The following is a 17,235-nucleotide window of genomic DNA, read 5'->3' as shown; positions in this document are numbered from 1 at the left end:
TAAGTTTGAGGGTAGGTGAGACCTTCAGCCAAATGGAAGTTTCAAACGTGGTTTTGCGGCTAAGTATGAAGGTCGACTTATGATAAGTTTGAGGGTAGGTAATACCCTTAGCCAAATGGAGGTTTCAAATGTGGTCGTGGTCTTGTTAAAGCATTCAATTCTCTTATTATAATAAATTGAAGTTTCATAGCTTCATATTTTCATGCCCATATTTGTGAGGTTATATTTTAAAAGAAAATAGGTAACGTGAAATATCTCAATAGTCATATCTCTATGACAAAAATGTCAGAGATACAAATCTTCACCTCCTCATGTTACTAAACTAAAAAAAATCTAAAAGAAAATATATATATTGAGTTGATTTTAAAACTTTAAGCTTTATCGGTTGGATAATAAATTTAAATAATTATGAAATTAATATCTCATCATCTAAACTAAATTAAAATGTTAATCATAAATTGACTAATAAATTACACAAAATTTAACCAACAAAACAATTGAAATCCAAGCTACAAAATGTTCAGATTGAATCGTGAAAACATACGTGAGCTTGATCACAAAAATGCTTAAACTTGAGGATAAAATGTTTAAATTCAACTAAAAAACATTATAACATTATAACTAAAAGAACCATACCCACAAAAATATTTCTCATTATCTTTATAACTGCTTGTAGATAGCCAAAGTCTAAATAATTTCAATTTTATAGAAATAAAAATGTGAAGTTCACATTGACTCATTGAGTTAAGTATGATAAAAATAATTTTCCTTCCGACAAAAATTTGAACTATTGGAAAATTAGATAGGTTCAAAAACGAACTCATATGTTTTTTTTAATATAACATGTTGGTTGTTGGGGAGGGAATTCCAACTTACAACTTCATGATTGGAGATATATGTCAATTACCGCTGAATTATGCTCGCTCTCACAACGAACTGTTAATGGAAGTGGAGGTTTATTGTAATTCAAAGTCTTCCATAATACTCAAATAATTTAATTTCCATGTCATCAATCGGACCATATAAATATTTGGTTTGTGCAGTTGGCCATTCTTAGTCACGTGTAATGATTATATTTTGAGTTTGGAATTCCAAATTCATGCCACCACAAAAGAAATTTTATGACAGTTACTTTTTTTTTACCATAGTATATAATAAATATCCTATAAGTCATAGTTAGAAACCAAATGTAGTCTATAGGTGTCTGACCTGAATATTCACGAATATAAAAAAAAAATGTGATTCTTTAAAAAAATTTAACGGAATCATTAAAATATATTAATTATATATATTTGGCTATTTGCTGACATGACATCTTTCTCTACTTTCAAAGTAAATATACGAAATTTTTTTAAAATTGCTATATTTGTAAAATCATAATTCTATAACACCTAACCTTTTCTTATCTTATTCATTTACCCATTTCAAAATAATAAGAGCAATAATAATAAATTTGTGGCACTTCCGAAAGAGGCCCAATGGTCAAAATCAGCCCAGGCCCATATTTTACGCAACCTCCGGCGGCCCAGTTAAGAACCACAACAACGGAAGCAGATTGCCAAAGCGCAGCCCTCGCCGTCGACGGTCACCCTCTCGTTCTCAGGTGAACTTTTCGCGCTTTTTCTCTGTGCAAACCATTTCAATGGTAGCTCCTGAATGCTTCAACGAGATCGTTTCGAGCTATGTCTAGAGCTTCAATGCAAGTTCTAGTATCATCTCTCTCAAATTTCTTCTATGCTTTGTGAATCATTGTTTTCTCCCCATCATTACTAATGGATTCGTGTATTCTCTGAAATTCAGAATGCAGAGATCGTTTTATTTAGCCGGCCAGCTTGTGAAGAGTCGATGGTTTTCGACGAATTCCGAGAAAATTGTTGCGTCTGTACTGTTCGAGAGGCTGCCAGTCGTGATTCCGAAGATTGATCCCGTTGTCTATGCATTTCAGGAGTTTAAGTAAGTTGTTTTCTTGTAATTCTCATTTTGGCTCCTGAGGACTGGGAAATGTTGGAAAATGGTAAAAAAGAATGAACGAAGGAGAATGGTACTGCGTCTTGATACTTGATACACATTAGAAATGGGAGTAATCAGAATTTGGAAAGCGCTGAGAAATGTTGGAAATGGAAAAGAATGAAAGAAGGAAACTCGTACTGCGTCTTGACTTGAGCACATTATTAACGGGAAGGAATCAGAAATTAGAATTCGAACGACGTGATTGGTGTATTGAACTTTTATAAGCTCGCATATCTCTGTGAAAACACTTTTCTGATATTTCTCCTCGATTGCGCTCAGGTTTAGGTGGCAACAGCAATACCGACGCAGATATCCTGATGAATTTCTAGATAAAGCTAATGCCAGGTATAAATGATTTATCATTTCGTGAGACTGTGTCCAATATATGATTTTGGTTCATGAACTCTTTTCATTTATCTTTTTCAGCTCTTCTAGTTCTGCTAATTTTAGAACACTGAGCTCCGGAAAGTGTCCTCTCTCAATCTATTATTTCATTTTATCAAACATCATTATCCACAACGGTTAAATCATTAGCAGTTTTATATTAGTTATCATATTTTGCCTTATTTATTCTTAAAGATACCGGACAATTGTTTTCATGGGTACTAGGGTAGCAGTTGTAAGTTCAACTTTGAACAAGAAATTTTGTGAAAGTAAAGAACAAGATGTGGGGTAGATAACTTACCTACTAATGTAATTTAAATAATTAATATCCAAAGGATGACATTGCGGTATTGATTGAGAAAGGTTGGTCCTGTTTCTAACTACAACGAGTCGTAAGGTTTATAAGGTTCCCTTTTTATTGTAGTAAGTTTTATCTGATCCCGATGCTCTATATCACTGAATAGTGTTCCAATGTAAATGCTGAAAAATATTAGGTACGGTTACCAGTTCAATGTGGCTTGTGAAACTAAAATAATAACATGGTAGCCAGAAGTAATTAAAGAGACTGATTATTTATGGGATAGGATAAAAGATTATGAACCATCATGGGATGACGTAGTGGTGAACAAGGCCGGTGTAAATAGCAAAGGGCTTAGAGGGATTGGATTCAAACCATGGTGGTCACCTACCTGAGAGTTAATATTCTACCAGTTTCTTTGTTAACCAGTCGAAGTGCGCGCAAGCTCGCTCGGACACACGGATGTCAAAAAAAACAAAAAACTATAGAAGGTTATGACTTCTGTGGAGGCTGCTAAGTTGAAGCTTTTTGGTGATGAATCTTAGCAGTTCCTTATAGTAGTGAGCCTAATATAATGTAGTTTCTAGGTGGTCAAATTCTTATTTCTTTGGATCACTTGCATAATTATCAGGTGGAGAATGCCCAACTTTGTAATTTATTTTTCCTGAATATTAGTGATTGTCCGGTGCAATTTCATCGATATTCAGTTAGCTAATTTTATGGAGCTTATTGCACAAACACTACATTAATGCAGATGCACAATTTTCCTTTGTTTTGGAATTTGTATGACTTGAGCTACTGATTACAGGGGAAAAGGTGACTACCAAATTGATTATGTTCCAGCTCCACGGATAACTGAAGCTGACAAAACAAATGATAGGAAGTATGCGGTTTATTTATTATTATTATTATTATTATTATTATAGAATTTATAGTTTGAATGCTATCACTATTCAGTGAAAATAAAATTGCAATCTACGAGCTCCTTTTGTTGTTCATGCTTTAGAATATTCTTCGTCGTGAGGATATCCATATTTAGTTTACTCTTCTTGATCATCCATTTTGTTGTAGTCCCTTTCTTTAGTTGAGCCTCTTGTCATAGGGCTGATTTTCCTTGTATGCCCTTGTATATGTTTTTTGCCTTCTCATTTTTCTCAATGAAAAACTCAATTTCTCATTAAAAAAGAAGTTATTGTTCTATTGTTTGACTGCAGAATTTTCTAGTGGAAATAAAAATTGCAGTCTATGTGCTCTTTTTGTTGTGCATGCTTTACAGTTTACAATATTCATCGTTGTGACGATATCCTTGTTTAGTTTACTCTTCTTGTTCAGTTTCTCCAGCTTCTATCTCTCGAGTACCATAAGTATTATTATTCCATTCTTTGACTACAGAACTTTCTTTTAGTTCATCAAGTTTTTTCCTTTCCTGCAATCTTTTGTCGCAATTATGTCCAGATTTACATACAATACAACCATTTTTTTTTAACCAAATAGCTCACAACACGACTCTGGTTGGTGCCATGCATACCATATCGTGAGCATGCTATTATCTTAGATGCTTTCAACTATTCTCTTCGGTACTCTTACAACTTTAAAACCACAGTTCTGCTTGATTCATGACCACTGATACTGGGCGGTATGACTGTATGAGTTTAATCCCCGAGAAATCCCATTCATTTGATTCCTTAGAGAGTTACCAGATATCATTTTATATTTAATTAATGTTGGAATTATATTCCTTGGTTACTGTATTAACATCTTTCTTATTATAGAATTGGAGTTTTTAGATGCTGTTCCTAAAATACAGAGGCAATTTCGTTCACAACTATAGATTTTCTACAATTTTGTTTAGTTGGAATAGCTTGATGTAATTCCCTTCTATGGATCCACTTTTGTAATTTCATTCATCAATGAAATTGTTTACTTCACAAAAAAAAAAAAAAATGCTCCTTTTTTAACAATGTTGATTTAAAGTTCTCTTAGTTTTTAGGCTATCTGATCCAAGTCATTAGTTTGACAGAATACAGATGAGCTCAAAAGTAAAGTGTAAATTCTGAGTATTTGAATTGTCTTTTTTCCTTTTAGGTCACTGCGGAGAGCACTTGACCGAAGACTCTATCTTCTTCTCTATGGTACCACTATTGGGGCACCTGATAAGAAACCCGTCTGGCACTTTCCAGAAAAAGTTTACGAGACCGAGGAGACGCTACGCAAAGTAAGAGCTGGCTACTAATATTCTTCAATTTTTTTTCTCATCTATATTACCCTTCTAACTTTTTGATGTTTTGCAGTGTGCAGAGTCTGCCTTAGAGTCCATCCTTGGAGACCTTTCTCATACATATTTTGTCGGAAATGCTCCGATGGCTCATATGGTTGTACCACCTACAGAAACTACACAAGTTCCATCTTTAAAGGTATGTCTTCTAATAAAAATTTGTAGGATAAATATATGTTTTGGTCCCAATATTTAAGTGTTTTTTTCTATTTAGTCCCTATTGTTTGAAAATTTTCAATTTAGTTGCTTATGTTTTAACATTTTTCAACCATACCCTTGACATTGGTGAGTATTAAAATTGGTAGATGATAAGCTTACATTACATAGTGAGTTGGCATAAATTTAGATGATCAATTCGGCCCCAAGCATAAAAAAGGTCAAATTTCTGCTGACTTCTTTAATTTGGAGGAATTAGAAGTTGTCTTCTCTTAGATGGCCTAATTACTCTTCTTAATTTTTAGGCATATAAGTTTCTCATCACATCACTCAATTTAAACATTTACTACGAGAGGGTAGGATTAAAAAATGTTAACATAAGGGACTGATTTGAAATTTTTTAAATAATAGGGACTAGATTGAGAAAAACCTCCATCATTATGGACTAAAATATATATTTAACCAAATTTACATCATACAATAGTTTCAAGCATTGGTAGTTAACTAGTTATGGAATGTATACTCCAAATGTATGTATTAAGTATAGTATAATGGGTTCGTTTACTCGTCTACTTAAACGAAATCTCTACTCTTTGCCAGCGATTCTTTTTTAAGTCTCAAGTGATTGCTACCAATAAATTCAATATTGGGAAATGTGAAGATTTTGTATGGGTTACAAAGGATGAAGTGATGGAGTATTTTCCTGATCAAGCTGAATTTTTCAAGAAGATGATCATCAGTTGAAGGAAGTAGATTGATTGTATAAGCCTCACAATAGAGACTGTTTGAGTCACCAAATTCATGGTTAGTGTGTAAGTGACATAGTGAATTTAGTGTTGTTACAATAATTGCTAAAATTAAGAGATAGCTAAATTGAAATTGTCGAGAGTTTAAGCTGGAGGCTTAGTTTGTTGTTTTGATGTAAAATGGATGAGGATACCAATTTCATCGCTATAGATTCTGGTTCGATCCTTTTATTTTGATTTCTCGAACCAAAGAGAGCAGTTATTTGTCTCGTCTCGAAATTTTGAATATATCAATCTCTCTTTTTACTGGCTATGTATTTTTTATTTTATTTTTGTAAGAAACAAATATTTTATTGATAATATGAAAGGTACTACTGAATGGGGGAACAAAAATATTTACACTATTCAAGAGCTTACACTATAACCCTATCAAATGTACATTAATCATATACTAAAAAAAAGTTTTTAATAATTTATTTTAAAGAAGGTGAGGTATAAATCAAGCATAATTTTTAAAACAAAAAATAAACAACGGAATATTTATAAAATGGACCTAAACCAAATTTTAAGATTTCTCTTACAAATGTCAACAGAAATTAATTATTTAAAGCATATAATTTCACGTGTTGCTTAAATATGTCTACGTTTCCAGATTAAAATAGACTTTTTGGTAAGATAATGATAATTACTCAGTCAAATAGTGCATCACGAGGAAATAAATAATACTTAGATTGCAAAAATTTAAGCACGATAACATAAATATAAATTAAACATGAACATAGCTCACCAATAATTTTTTTCATCCGAAGGTGCGTTTTTTCATAATGTATAAGAATTCATTTTATGAACAATTTATGTTATTGATTGTTCCAAAAATATATTAATCAAATGGTTATGTAAAAATATAAACTAAATATATGTTTTATTTTTCAATGTTCTGGGTGTTTTTTTTTAATTTAGTCCTGTCGTTAAAAAAAAAAATCAATTTAGTCTCTATGTTTTAACATTTTTCACTTTGATCCCTCATCATTAGTAAATGTTAAAATTTGTCATAGAAATTAATCAATTTTAACATTCACTAATGACGAGAGATTAAATTAAAAAATATTAAAATATAGAAGACTAAATTGAAACTCTTCTGACGATAATGACTAAATCGAAAAAAGATTATGGAATAAAACATAAAATATATTCGTTAAAATATATTCCTTGGTTTTATTTGACGTTCCTGCTTTCACAGTTTCACGTTTGTAAAAATATATCGAGCAAGTTTGAAAAGTGTTGATTATTTGTTGAAAGGAAATGCTTCGACAATCATTACAGAAAAAATAAATGAAAAATATATTGCATATTAACCATTTTGCAAAGTAGTCCTGCTAAAAGGTTTGAACTCTAAGACCCTAAACAAATGTAAATTTTACTTTTAACCCCAAACATGAGACATAATAGTTTATGCTAAACCTCGTTTTGATACTTATATTTTTAAAATTTTTTAACCTAAAGTTAAATTTATTAAAATGTTGTTGATTAAGTGCTTCTTAGATAACCATTTTGTTATTAGTTTACAATTTTTAAAAATTATGTTTGCTTTCTCTTAGTCTCTTTAGTTATTTTAGTTTGTTTTTACAAAAATACATTTTAATTTTAGCTAGATTTCAAAAAATATTTAGTCTTCAATGTTTGAGTTTTTTTTTTTAATACAATAATTTGGGGATATGGAGAACGAACTTTCAATCTCGAGAAAGAATACATGTCAATTACCACTGAAGTATATTCATGTTGACTTAGATTATGTAAATATATTTAGGAATTAGATAATAAAACAAGATACTTATAGAAGAAATCTATTATTATCTTATTTTAAAAAGTCGATGTTGTGATATTTCTCAACTTCTATTATTCAACTAAAAATATGGTAAAAGTAGCAGTAAATTAAAGCTTTTGAAATAAACAAAATCGAAACCACTCACAGACCATGACCATAGAGACTAAAAATGGTAATTTATTCTAAATATTTTTTGCAAAATAGTCCTCAAATTTGAAAAGTTTGAACTGTAGTCCCCAAACAATTGAGAAATTAACTTTTACCCCCAAAACATGCGGAGCGAAACAGGTCGACACGCAGAAATTCGGAGGGAGAAACCAGAGAGAGTCATGAAAGCGACAGAAACGAAAGCGATCGCATTTTGAAGCTATAATTGCGATTGCGATGAACATTGAGGAACCACAAACCGAGAACAAACGGAGATCTTTCGAGTCAAACTTCCGGTGAAGAGAAATCCAAGTTCTGTAGTGTTCATATCAGTTGAATTTCTTTGCGTTTCTTCAATCGTTCTGCAGTTTTCTTTTCGAATGAGATATCCGATCGTCGGCGGCGATCGGAGATGTTCGTCGGCGGTGGAATTGGAGACGGGTTTGGAAGCGGAGGAGGAAGGTGGTGAAACTGCTGCTTCTGATGGCCGCGATGGTGGTGTGGACGTAGTGTTTGCTGCTGCAGTGCTAGGATTTCCGGGGTAGAGAATGAAGAAGGGAAAGGGCAGGAACCTCGGGCTTTTGCCTAATTCTCTGAAAATTATCTCGTCGTGCCTGAAGACGATGTCTACTAACGCGAGCACCGTCGCTTCCACGGTCCGCTCTGCCGGTGCCTCGGTCGCCGCTTCGATTTCCACAGCTTCTGCTGAGGATGAGAAGGATCAGGTTTGTATTTTCTATTTGCAACTCCTTGCGGGCTTATCGCTGCTTTTTCTTTAGCTTATCTATGAACGCCTGCTTGCTATTGTCACTGATTTCTCGGCGAAAATTTAGAATAAGTTTTCATGAATAGCATCGGAATAAATGATCATTAAGCACTCGTAGGAAAGGAAACCACCCACTGTCAGATATCGACACTTGTTGGTTTCGATTTTACTAGGAGTACGGAGGAGAGTGGAGTAGAAAACAAAGAGCGGATAAGCCGGAAATCGGCGATGGGGTGGGAGGAGGCCTGAAAATAAAGGGAAATTATCATTTTTACCCATCCCTCAGGCCCTCGCTAAAAATAGTATGTTTTTGTTGCAAATTTTACATCTGTGCTTTTTTCATTTTTTCTTTGATTAGAAAGGACCATTTCATTGATGAAAATGAAACCTTCAACTCCAATGAAGGAAATAGATGAAGAGGTGCAATTGTAGATTTCTTCAAAATGAAGAATTCTAAAGAGGAGCGATAAAATTTATAGACTCCCAAAATTTCACCGGGATGTTTACAAATATCATCAGGGAAGAGCCATAGGACTGTAGCCTTCTTGAAATGAACACCACAAGTTCAGAAAATAAAAGTTCAGCTGCATTTACCGACGATAATGTTATATGTTGACTAAATACATAAGCTAATTACTTAGCCAAATCAGAAAATAAAAGTTCAGCTGCATTTACCGACGACTAAAATAAGTTAGTTACACATTTCCATCTGCAATGTAGTTTTCAGAGGATGGAGGGAGTTAGTCACTCACGATACTTCAAAAGGAATGTATTCTAATATTGTAATCTTCTTCTGGAATCAATGAGAAAATACCTTGGCTGATTCGTACAGTGGATGTAGGTGATCTGCCGAACCACTTAAAATCTGAGTGTTCTTTGTCCAAATCTTCTTAATCTCCTTCGTCTTTCTTCATCTCTGATTTTGATTTGCATGCTAATCTGAGTTGCAAAGAGTAAAGATGAGATGTGCGGGTAATTGCGGGATTGACAGCAAACGTAATTGATCCATTAAAGATAAAAAGAGTTGCCAGTGCATTGTCCAATGCCCACTATCACATAACAAGTGATCTGACATATTTCTATAATCTTATATAAAGAGAGCATCTATTAGGTTGGAGTAACATCGTAGTATTTCTTCGTGCACTTCATCATTAGTACTAAAGTTTCCATGGGCAAAAAAGGAAAATCATAACCTTCTTAGAATAATTGGCTGTAATCAGCAGGATTGGCAAAAAAAAAAAAAAAAAAAAAACATTTGCAAGTGAATTTATCTCCAAAGAGAATAGCTTTTCTGTGACTTTGTACGGTACAGGGGATTTATTTTCTTCCTCTACTTCTTCTTGTTCTTTTTTAAATCAATCCAGGACTATGTCAAGGATACAGCTTCTAGTTGGTTGGGATGTTCTTCACGAGCTCTTTTGTAACCACTCAGTTTCTTATATAGATTTGGATTTGGGGTGTCCTCTATGGGCCCTAGCTGGGAAGATATCTTATCTCCCTTGCTCCATGCTTCTCCCTTTATACTCTTCTTGAGTTTTAATGAGTGGTCTCCGATTGGTTTCCTATAAAAAGAAATAGAAGTAGAAGAAAAGAAAAGAAAAGAAATTTGTAAATGGTGCTTGCTCATCATAAAATCGATTACTCAGCTTGTAAAGCAAGCTTTAGAATATAGATATAACTTATAAGGCTTTCTTGATGTACTGTGGTGCTTTATTTTTCTTTTTGATATGATACCTTACTGTCACAAATTCCTTATTCTATGCCTTTTTTTTAAGTCGCTTCTGTTGCCCTGTAAATTATGTGTATATTTTGTAATGACTCTGATCAGGTAACTTGGGCTGGTTTTGACATTCTGGAAGTTGAACCATCTGTCTTAAGGCACATTCTCTTACTTGGTTATCTGAATGGATTTCAAGTACTTGATGTGGAGGATGCTTCTAACTTTAAAGAACTTGTTTCAAAGCGTGGCGGCCCTGTTTCATTCTTACAGATGCATCCTTGTCCAAAAACGCCTGATACTTCTCCAGGAAAGACTGATACTCATGATGCACTCATAAGATCACATCCTTTGCTGTTGATCGTTGCAGGAGAAGAAAGTAAGGATGTAGCTGTGGGGCAAAATCATAGAGTTATTGGTGGCCATCCAGGAAGTTGTGCCAACTCTCACAATGCTGTTCAGTTTTACTCCCTTAAGTCTCACTCTTATGTACATGTTTTGAGATTCCGATCTGCTGTTTGTATGGTTAGATGCAGCTCTCAGATAGTAGCTGTTGGCCTGGCTACACAAGTAAGGACCACAATGACTGACAACTATGGATATAGAATTGATTTGATGGTAACATCTGCTTGAAGAGTATGTATTAACATAGGGAACATGCACTTACAAATACAAGTTTTGATGATCTGCATTTCTTCTATTCAAGTATTGTTCAAATGATGCACTCCCCAGAACATTTTCTCCCCCCTGTGAAATGGTAATCTGAATTAGTTTTCCAGTTTGCAAGTATGATATGAGTTATTATATCAGTCTACTGTAGGATCTTGCTATATAACTTCCTAGATTATGCGTGTAATAATCCAGCATATCGTTCATGAGAGCAATTTTCTCACTGACTTGATATTTGGTGGCAGATATATTGCTTCGATGCAATCACCCTTGAGGTTGTATTTAGTGTTTTGACCTCTCCAGTTCCTGAGTTATCAGGACAAGGAACCACTGGAATTAATGTTGGTTATGGCCCCATGGCTGTGGGTCCTAGGTGGTTAGCATATCCTGCTGTTGGCCCACTACCGTCAACCATTGTTCAACTAAGTCCACAAAGCCTATGCCTCTCTCCAGGTGTTAATTCATCATCATTTCCAGGCAGTGATAGGTCAATGGCTTATTATGCAGTGACGTCTGGTAAGCAACTGGCTGCTGGAATTGCAAACTTGGGTGATAGGGGATATAAAGCATGGTCCAAGTACTGTCAAGATCTGAACCCTAACAAGTCTAGTTTATTGGTTGAATCAAATTCAGGGTGGAAAGCGGGAAGCCATGCAGGAACTGAAGCAGATTATCCTGGGATGGTTAGTGTTTACTGTTATGATCCCAATGCAATATTGTTACTGCAAATTCATGAATGGTAGTTTTTTTTTTTCATTTTCAGGGATGTGAACATCATGTTCTGCATGATTCTAAAATATAGTCTTTTTCCAATCATTTATGTTGCTTTTGCTTGAACAGTGAGTGCTATCTATGATTTTTGTTTGTTTTTGTAATGCTTGAATTACCCTTTTAGTTATTTTGGCAATTACTTTTAAGGTTGGATTGCATTTTAAAGAAATGGAGTTCATAGGTCGATTAAACGCCAGTCTTCTTGTAACAAATTAAACCTTGAGTTTAATCTGTTCCATAAAATTGAAAACCTAAGAGGGGAAAGTATTTTATTTGACATCATCATGATGTTCATCGAAGTTTTTCTTTATTTTCTCAACATGGGGTGATAACCTGGAAAATCAAACTTGTGTAGTGTTGAATTTTGTTTCTTTGATTCATTTGACCAAAATGGTTATTATAGGTTGCTGTTAAAGATTTTGTTACCCGGGATATTATATCTCAGTTTAGAGCTCACACCAGCCCGTTGTCTGCACTATGTTTTGATCCTAGTGGGACCCTTCTAGTGACTGCATCAATACATGGGAATAACATCAATATCTTCCGAATCATACCATCTTACTCGCGCACTGGATCAAATGGTCTAAGCTTTGACTGCAGCTCTTCCCATGTCCATCTTTACAAACTGCACCGTGGAATAACATCAGCTGTTAGTATGAGTGTGGTCTTGGATGGTAGAATGCTTATTCTTCATCTTCCTATGTTTTCAAAATTTCTCACCTTTTCTACTTTTCTGTCTGCTCATCTCACAGACAATCCAGGACATTTGCTTTAGTAACTACAGTCAGTGGGTGGCAATTGTTTCATCCAAGGGAACTTGTCATGTTTTTCTCTTGTCCCCTTTTGGTGGTGAAGCTGGATTTAGAATCCTTAATTCTCAGGGTGAAGAACCATGTCTGCTTCCAGTTGTATCTTTACCTTGGTGGTCCACATCATCTCTCGTCATAAATCAGCAATCTTTTCCACCTCCACCGCCTGTTTCTCTTTCTGTTGTGAGCAGAATAAAATACAGCAGCTTCGGATGGCTAAATACAGTAAACAGTTCAGCTGGTTCAGGAAAGGGTTTTGTGCCTTCTGGTGCTGTTGCTGCTATTTTTCATAATGCGCTCTCTCGAAATCCTCATCGTGTAAACTCAAAGCACAATTCCTTGGAGCATCTGTTGGTTTATACTCCTTCAGGTCATGTAGTTCAGCATGAACTTCTACCTTCTTTTGGGGCTGAACCAAGTCTCCACAGTTCTAGAACCGAATCAAGTTCTTTTCTGCATATGCAGGAAGATGATTTTAAATTAAAAGTTGAGCCTATTCAGTGGTGGGATGCATGTAGAAGATCAGATTATCCAGAAAGAGGGGAATGCATCTATGACTCCACCTTTGATGGGCAAGATGTAGCCAAAACCAAAACCAAAACTACTCAGAATGGAAGAACAGATACTGAGGGAACTTATGAATTGGATTTCCAGGAGATGAATGATGATTCTGGTGCAGAGAAGGTGATTAGAGCCATAGGTCAATCTGGTATATCTCACGAGCAATCCCACTGGTTTCTATCAAATGCAGAAGTACAAATAAGCTCTGGAAGGCTACCAATATGGAAAAACTCCAAGGTATTGCTTGTGTGGAAGTATTATATTAATATCTTGACGTGTTCATAATTTTGATTTGTTTCTGTTGTAGATTTTTGTTATGAGTTCTCCAAGAATCAACAGTAATGCTGGTGGAGAGTTTGAAATTGAAAATGTGCCCGCTCATGAAATTGAAGTAAGAGAGAAGGAATTGTTGCCTTGTTTTGACCATTGCCTCAGCCTCAAGTCTGGCTGCAATGACAGGCGAGTACAGTTTCTTGGTCTCTATATTTCTACAGAATAACTCTTGTAGGGAAGCGTGGGTTTTTGGGACATATAGGCACCGTAAATCTTGTAGAATATTGGTTTGGCAACATTTAATTTGAATCTTGTGATCATCGAAACTGTTTTAGGATATCAAAAAGTTGAAGAATTTTGAAAACGTCAAAAGTTTGTATTTTCAAATTTCTCTTCCTTCCAAAAATTGATTATTTTAAAATTTTGACCAAGTTTTATCGAACTCTTTTAATTTTTGTGCTTATTCTATGTTGGTCTGTAAACTTCTAAACATTCTATTTATGTTGCAGAAAAAGTCATGTAAGTCTTTGTCATGAGTTATTTTATATATATATATATATATATATATATATATATATATATATATATATATATATTGTAAATTATCTAGATACGCATTTGGTTTGAGATGTCTGTACAAGTACATCTGAAGCTAGTTTAGATTTATGTTTTATAATTTCCTATGAAAAAGGACTCAAATAGGTTTTTTATGTTTATGATTAAAACAAAATATTCGACAAATTTAGGAACCAAATTGAAATAAGAAGGAAAGTTATAAGATCTAAACCATCCAAATAACATCAATTAATATCTAAACTATTTTATGAATTTAAATTTAAAAATTAATCTTATTTGATAATATAAAAAACCTTAAAATTATATAAGTTATTTACAAAAAAAAAAAAAAGAATCTACATTAAGTTAATTAACAAAATTTCAATGTTATAAGAATCCAATGTTTTTGGAAAAGGCATATTTATTTTTTAATATCAAGATATTGTAATCAAACTCACTTCTAGATTCCATTAAAATGTTTTGAAATACAACTCGGCTTTTCCTTGTTTTTTTCTTAGAATTTTTTTTAGTTCACATTTTAATATGCTCAAATGTTTTTATGGTTCAACTCTAAACGATACATCTCTTATATGGCATGCTATTGTACTAATACAAAAAACTTAGTAATGCAAAAGTTGTTGAAAGCTTATTATGCACATGGCTGCCTATATTTATGGCATAAATGATGGTCTATATTTCATGGCCCTGTGGAATGCTTAGGCATTATTTGTCCTTTTTTGTGGAGATAAGAAACAATTACAGTTTTCCTCAAGCAGGATATATTCTTATCTGTTCTGGGTTTATAGGCTTTTTACATTTGATGAGAACTATAATAAGGAAACGTCCTATTAGCAACCATGAATATTTTCTTTTATCATGAATTGTTAGTGTGCAGGGTGACTTTATTTGATAATATCATCTTTTTACATCTCATATCTCGTAGTCTTCTTTTGTTAATGAAAGGTTTCCTCAGTTTGGTAACAATTCTTCGATTTTCGATTTGTAAGTCTGATTCTTTGTCAAATAATTTGCATTTCAAGGAGGAAGGATTGCATTTGTTTCTTCTCTAAAAAAAAGGTTAATGGAAAGTTTCTTTCATAAAATATATTATTGACTGGTAGGTTGTTTTGTGGATTCAGAGGCCTTGTTTTGGCAAGATGTACCAGCCCTAGTTCTAAGACTTGCCAGTCCGAGGTCAAGATTAGTGAAGAAAATGTTGTTATTTGTCACTCCAAACCTGCATCACTTAGTTCCACGGAGAGCTCAGATGGGGGTGAGAAATAAAATTCTTCCTGAACTTATCTATGGCTTTTGTTTCTTCAAATAGATATTACTAGTTTCCTTCCAAGAATTGTGAAAATTAATTCAACGATGGTGATTGACTGAACCCAAAATTGCTCATGCTGATGGGTTATGGCGAATTTAATAATTTATCAATACTTCAACAGATGATATTGCAAATCATTTTCATGTACATAGTTCGGTGAAAATCTAAACCGTTGCTTGCCTTTTTTAACTGGTTCATTAATTTATTTGAGTTTTTGACACCCATATCATGTTTCTATGCAAATGTCATTTAGAGATAATATAGATCACTATTACTCATATTGTCCTTTTAACATTATGAAGGTTCATCAAGAAGGATGGAAAACTTGATTGATTTTGATCAGGCAGGCTGCGAGAAGTCTTGTACTCCCCTTTGTCAGCATCTGAACGAGATGTACTGGGAAAAAAGAGCAAATGATTCTTGTATGTTGAGTCCGAAATCCTCGAATATTCCATCCACTCAAGCTGTAGATTCGAGGATCGATGGCTCCTGTAACGATTTATACTTCTCGAACAGCAATTTTGATTTTCCTTCCGTCGAACACGTTTCTTCTGAAAGGCCACCTTTCGACAAAGGTGCAACTAATGTTTCAGTTTTAAGCCATGACTCGTATGCTTCAAAGTAGCCGTTTTGTTGTCAATAGACCTGCTAACTTTGAAATTGCAGATACTTTTGGGCAGATTTTCCAGGAGGAACCCTGCAAGGCATTGGAGGGCGATGATGGTTGCCAAATAATAAACGATATTTCTACTGATCATGTTGAGCCCAACCGCAATAGCGATGTCGAGTACGAAAACATATCTATAGATGAGAATGTCAAAATATTTGGTGACATGTTCACCTCTTCCGAAGAAGGTTGAACCCTTTAACCTTTGCCTTACCTCTATTGAATCACTTGTTATAAGTCATTCTTTTCTTCTTTTTATTGGCAGGCTGAAATAATGAACCTTTGGAAGTGGTCAAAGGGTGCTAAATAAATATCATACCCAGTAACATCTGCCATAGTACGTGAACTCTTTCTCTCTCTCTATCCCTCTGTCTCTCTTGTATAGATCTTAGAGGGGTGTAATTGGGTCGGATCGGGTCAGTTTCCTGGCCGAATTGGTTCGGTTAAGTGGAGAAGAAAACCGAATCTATTAGATCTTGTGAATAAATTTGCTGAAATATGTGAAGTGAAGGTTGCAGCCTTTAATGGTGGTTTTTAGAACCGTTCTTGGTGGAAGTGGAACTATATCATGGAATGAAATGTGTTCATATTTGTAAAGTGTTCGGTTTGAAAGATTACACTGTAAAATAATGCACAAGAATTTCCAAGCTGTACAAAAATTACTTCTATTATTGGGTAGGATGAGAAAAGGAATGAATTTTCATAATATCCTTATGTCTCTGTTGAATATAGGTTTGAAGTCTTTGTCTCCTAATAACCAGCCAATATAGTCTCAAAATGTATTTTGTAATTTTTTTTAGTACAACAGTGGATTTGAACTCATAACCTTTAGGTTGGAGATAAGTATCTTAACGAAATATGGTCAGGTTAGCTTGGAGCTACGTTTGTATTTAGAGTTGAACATAATGATGTAATAAATCAAATCTCACGAAGATAGAATATGGAAATTCTATATGTTTCTTGATTACCCATTTGTTTAAGTAGTTGGCTTATGAAATTATTTGAGATCTGTAAGTTGATTCGGATATAACAAATAACAAAATGGTATTAGTTGTAGTTTCTTATCGATCAAATCCGATGAAACTATTAGTAAAGTTAAAAAAAAATAAGTTTTTAACTTTAGCATACTTCAAATGGTCTTTGAAGATTTTTTTTACCACTGGACAAATTTTCAATTTAAACATTTAAATTGTTGTTGAATCTTTTCGTAAATGAATAAGAGAATTATGACAAACATGAAAATCGAAATACAATCATTCATCTACTGAGCTATTTCATC

At 34.0% G+C, this 17,235-nt stretch overlaps 2 protein-coding genes across 10 annotated transcripts; both read left to right on the top strand.

Moving 5' to 3' along the window:
* The first annotated feature begins 1,487 nt into the window (after positions 1–1,487).
* Positions 1,488–6,131, top strand: DECOY (decoy). Of its 2 annotated transcripts, none has more exons than XM_022294599.2 (7): positions 1,488–1,603; positions 1,801–1,953; positions 2,290–2,355; positions 3,501–3,575; positions 4,778–4,907; positions 4,984–5,106; positions 5,724–6,131. In XM_022294599.2, exons 2-7 carry the CDS (start codon positions 1,802–1,804, stop codon positions 5,865–5,867), a joined length of 690 nt encoding a protein of 229 aa, XP_022150291.1. In that variant the 5' UTR covers positions 1,488–1,603; position 1,801; the 3' UTR covers positions 5,868–6,131. The 2 variants fall into 2 exon arrangements, with proteins under 2 accessions (XP_022150291.1, XP_022150290.1); XM_022294598.2 differs by having other exon boundaries at positions 1,548–1,699.
* A 1,875-nt stretch (positions 6,132–8,006) lies between these two features.
* ATG18G (autophagy 18 G-like protein) lies at positions 8,007–16,664 on the top strand. 8 transcript variants are annotated; one of them, XM_022294502.2, is made up of 11 exons: positions 8,008–8,566; positions 10,436–10,894; positions 11,239–11,509; positions 11,627–11,676; positions 12,168–12,413; positions 12,517–13,371; positions 13,442–13,593; positions 15,084–15,235; positions 15,592–15,864; positions 15,956–16,144; positions 16,222–16,664. In XM_022294502.2, the coding sequence occupies exons 1-11, from the start codon at positions 8,390–8,392 to the stop codon at positions 16,224–16,226; spliced, it is 2,829 nt and encodes a 942-aa protein (XP_022150194.1). In that variant the 5' UTR covers positions 8,008–8,389; the 3' UTR covers positions 16,227–16,664. The 8 variants fall into 8 exon arrangements, with proteins under 8 accessions (XP_087973723.1, XP_087973722.1, XP_022150194.1 ...); XM_088117595.1 differs by having other exon boundaries at positions 8,010–8,566; positions 15,102–15,235; XM_088117597.1 differs by lacking the exon at positions 12,168–12,413 and having other exon boundaries at positions 8,007–8,566.
* Positions 16,665–17,235: the final 571 nt, after the last annotated feature.

This window comes from Momordica charantia (genome assembly GCF_013281855.1).
Source record: "Momordica charantia cultivar OHB3-1 chromosome 9 unlocalized genomic scaffold, Mcharantia_2.0 BLBB01000009.1, whole genome shotgun sequence".
In the NCBI taxonomy this organism is placed as follows: domain Eukaryota; kingdom Viridiplantae; phylum Streptophyta; class Magnoliopsida; order Cucurbitales; family Cucurbitaceae; genus Momordica; species Momordica charantia.
This window is presented reverse-complemented; position numbering and strand designations above follow the sequence as displayed.

Coding starts and splice junctions, on each gene's coding strand:
- DECOY (XM_022294598.2), top strand. Junction 2,356..3,500: donor CTAGATAAAGCTAATGCCAG/GTATAAATGATT, acceptor TACTGATTACAG/GGGAAAAGGTGACTACCAAA. Junction 4,908..4,983: donor CCGAGGAGACGCTACGCAAA/GTAAGAGCTGGC, acceptor GATGTTTTGCAG/TGTGCAGAGTCTGCCTTAGA.
- ATG18G (XM_022294499.2), top strand. CDS start 8,390: ATGAAGAAGGGAAAGGGCAGGAACCTCGGGCTTTTGCCTAATTCTCTG. Junction 8,567..10,435: donor CTGAGGATGAGAAGGATCAG/GTTTGTATTTTC, acceptor GACTCTGATCAG/GTAACTTGGGCTGGTTTTGA. Junction 10,895..11,238: donor CTGTTGGCCTGGCTACACAA/GTAAGGACCACA, acceptor ATTTGGTGGCAG/ATATATTGCTTCGATGCAAT.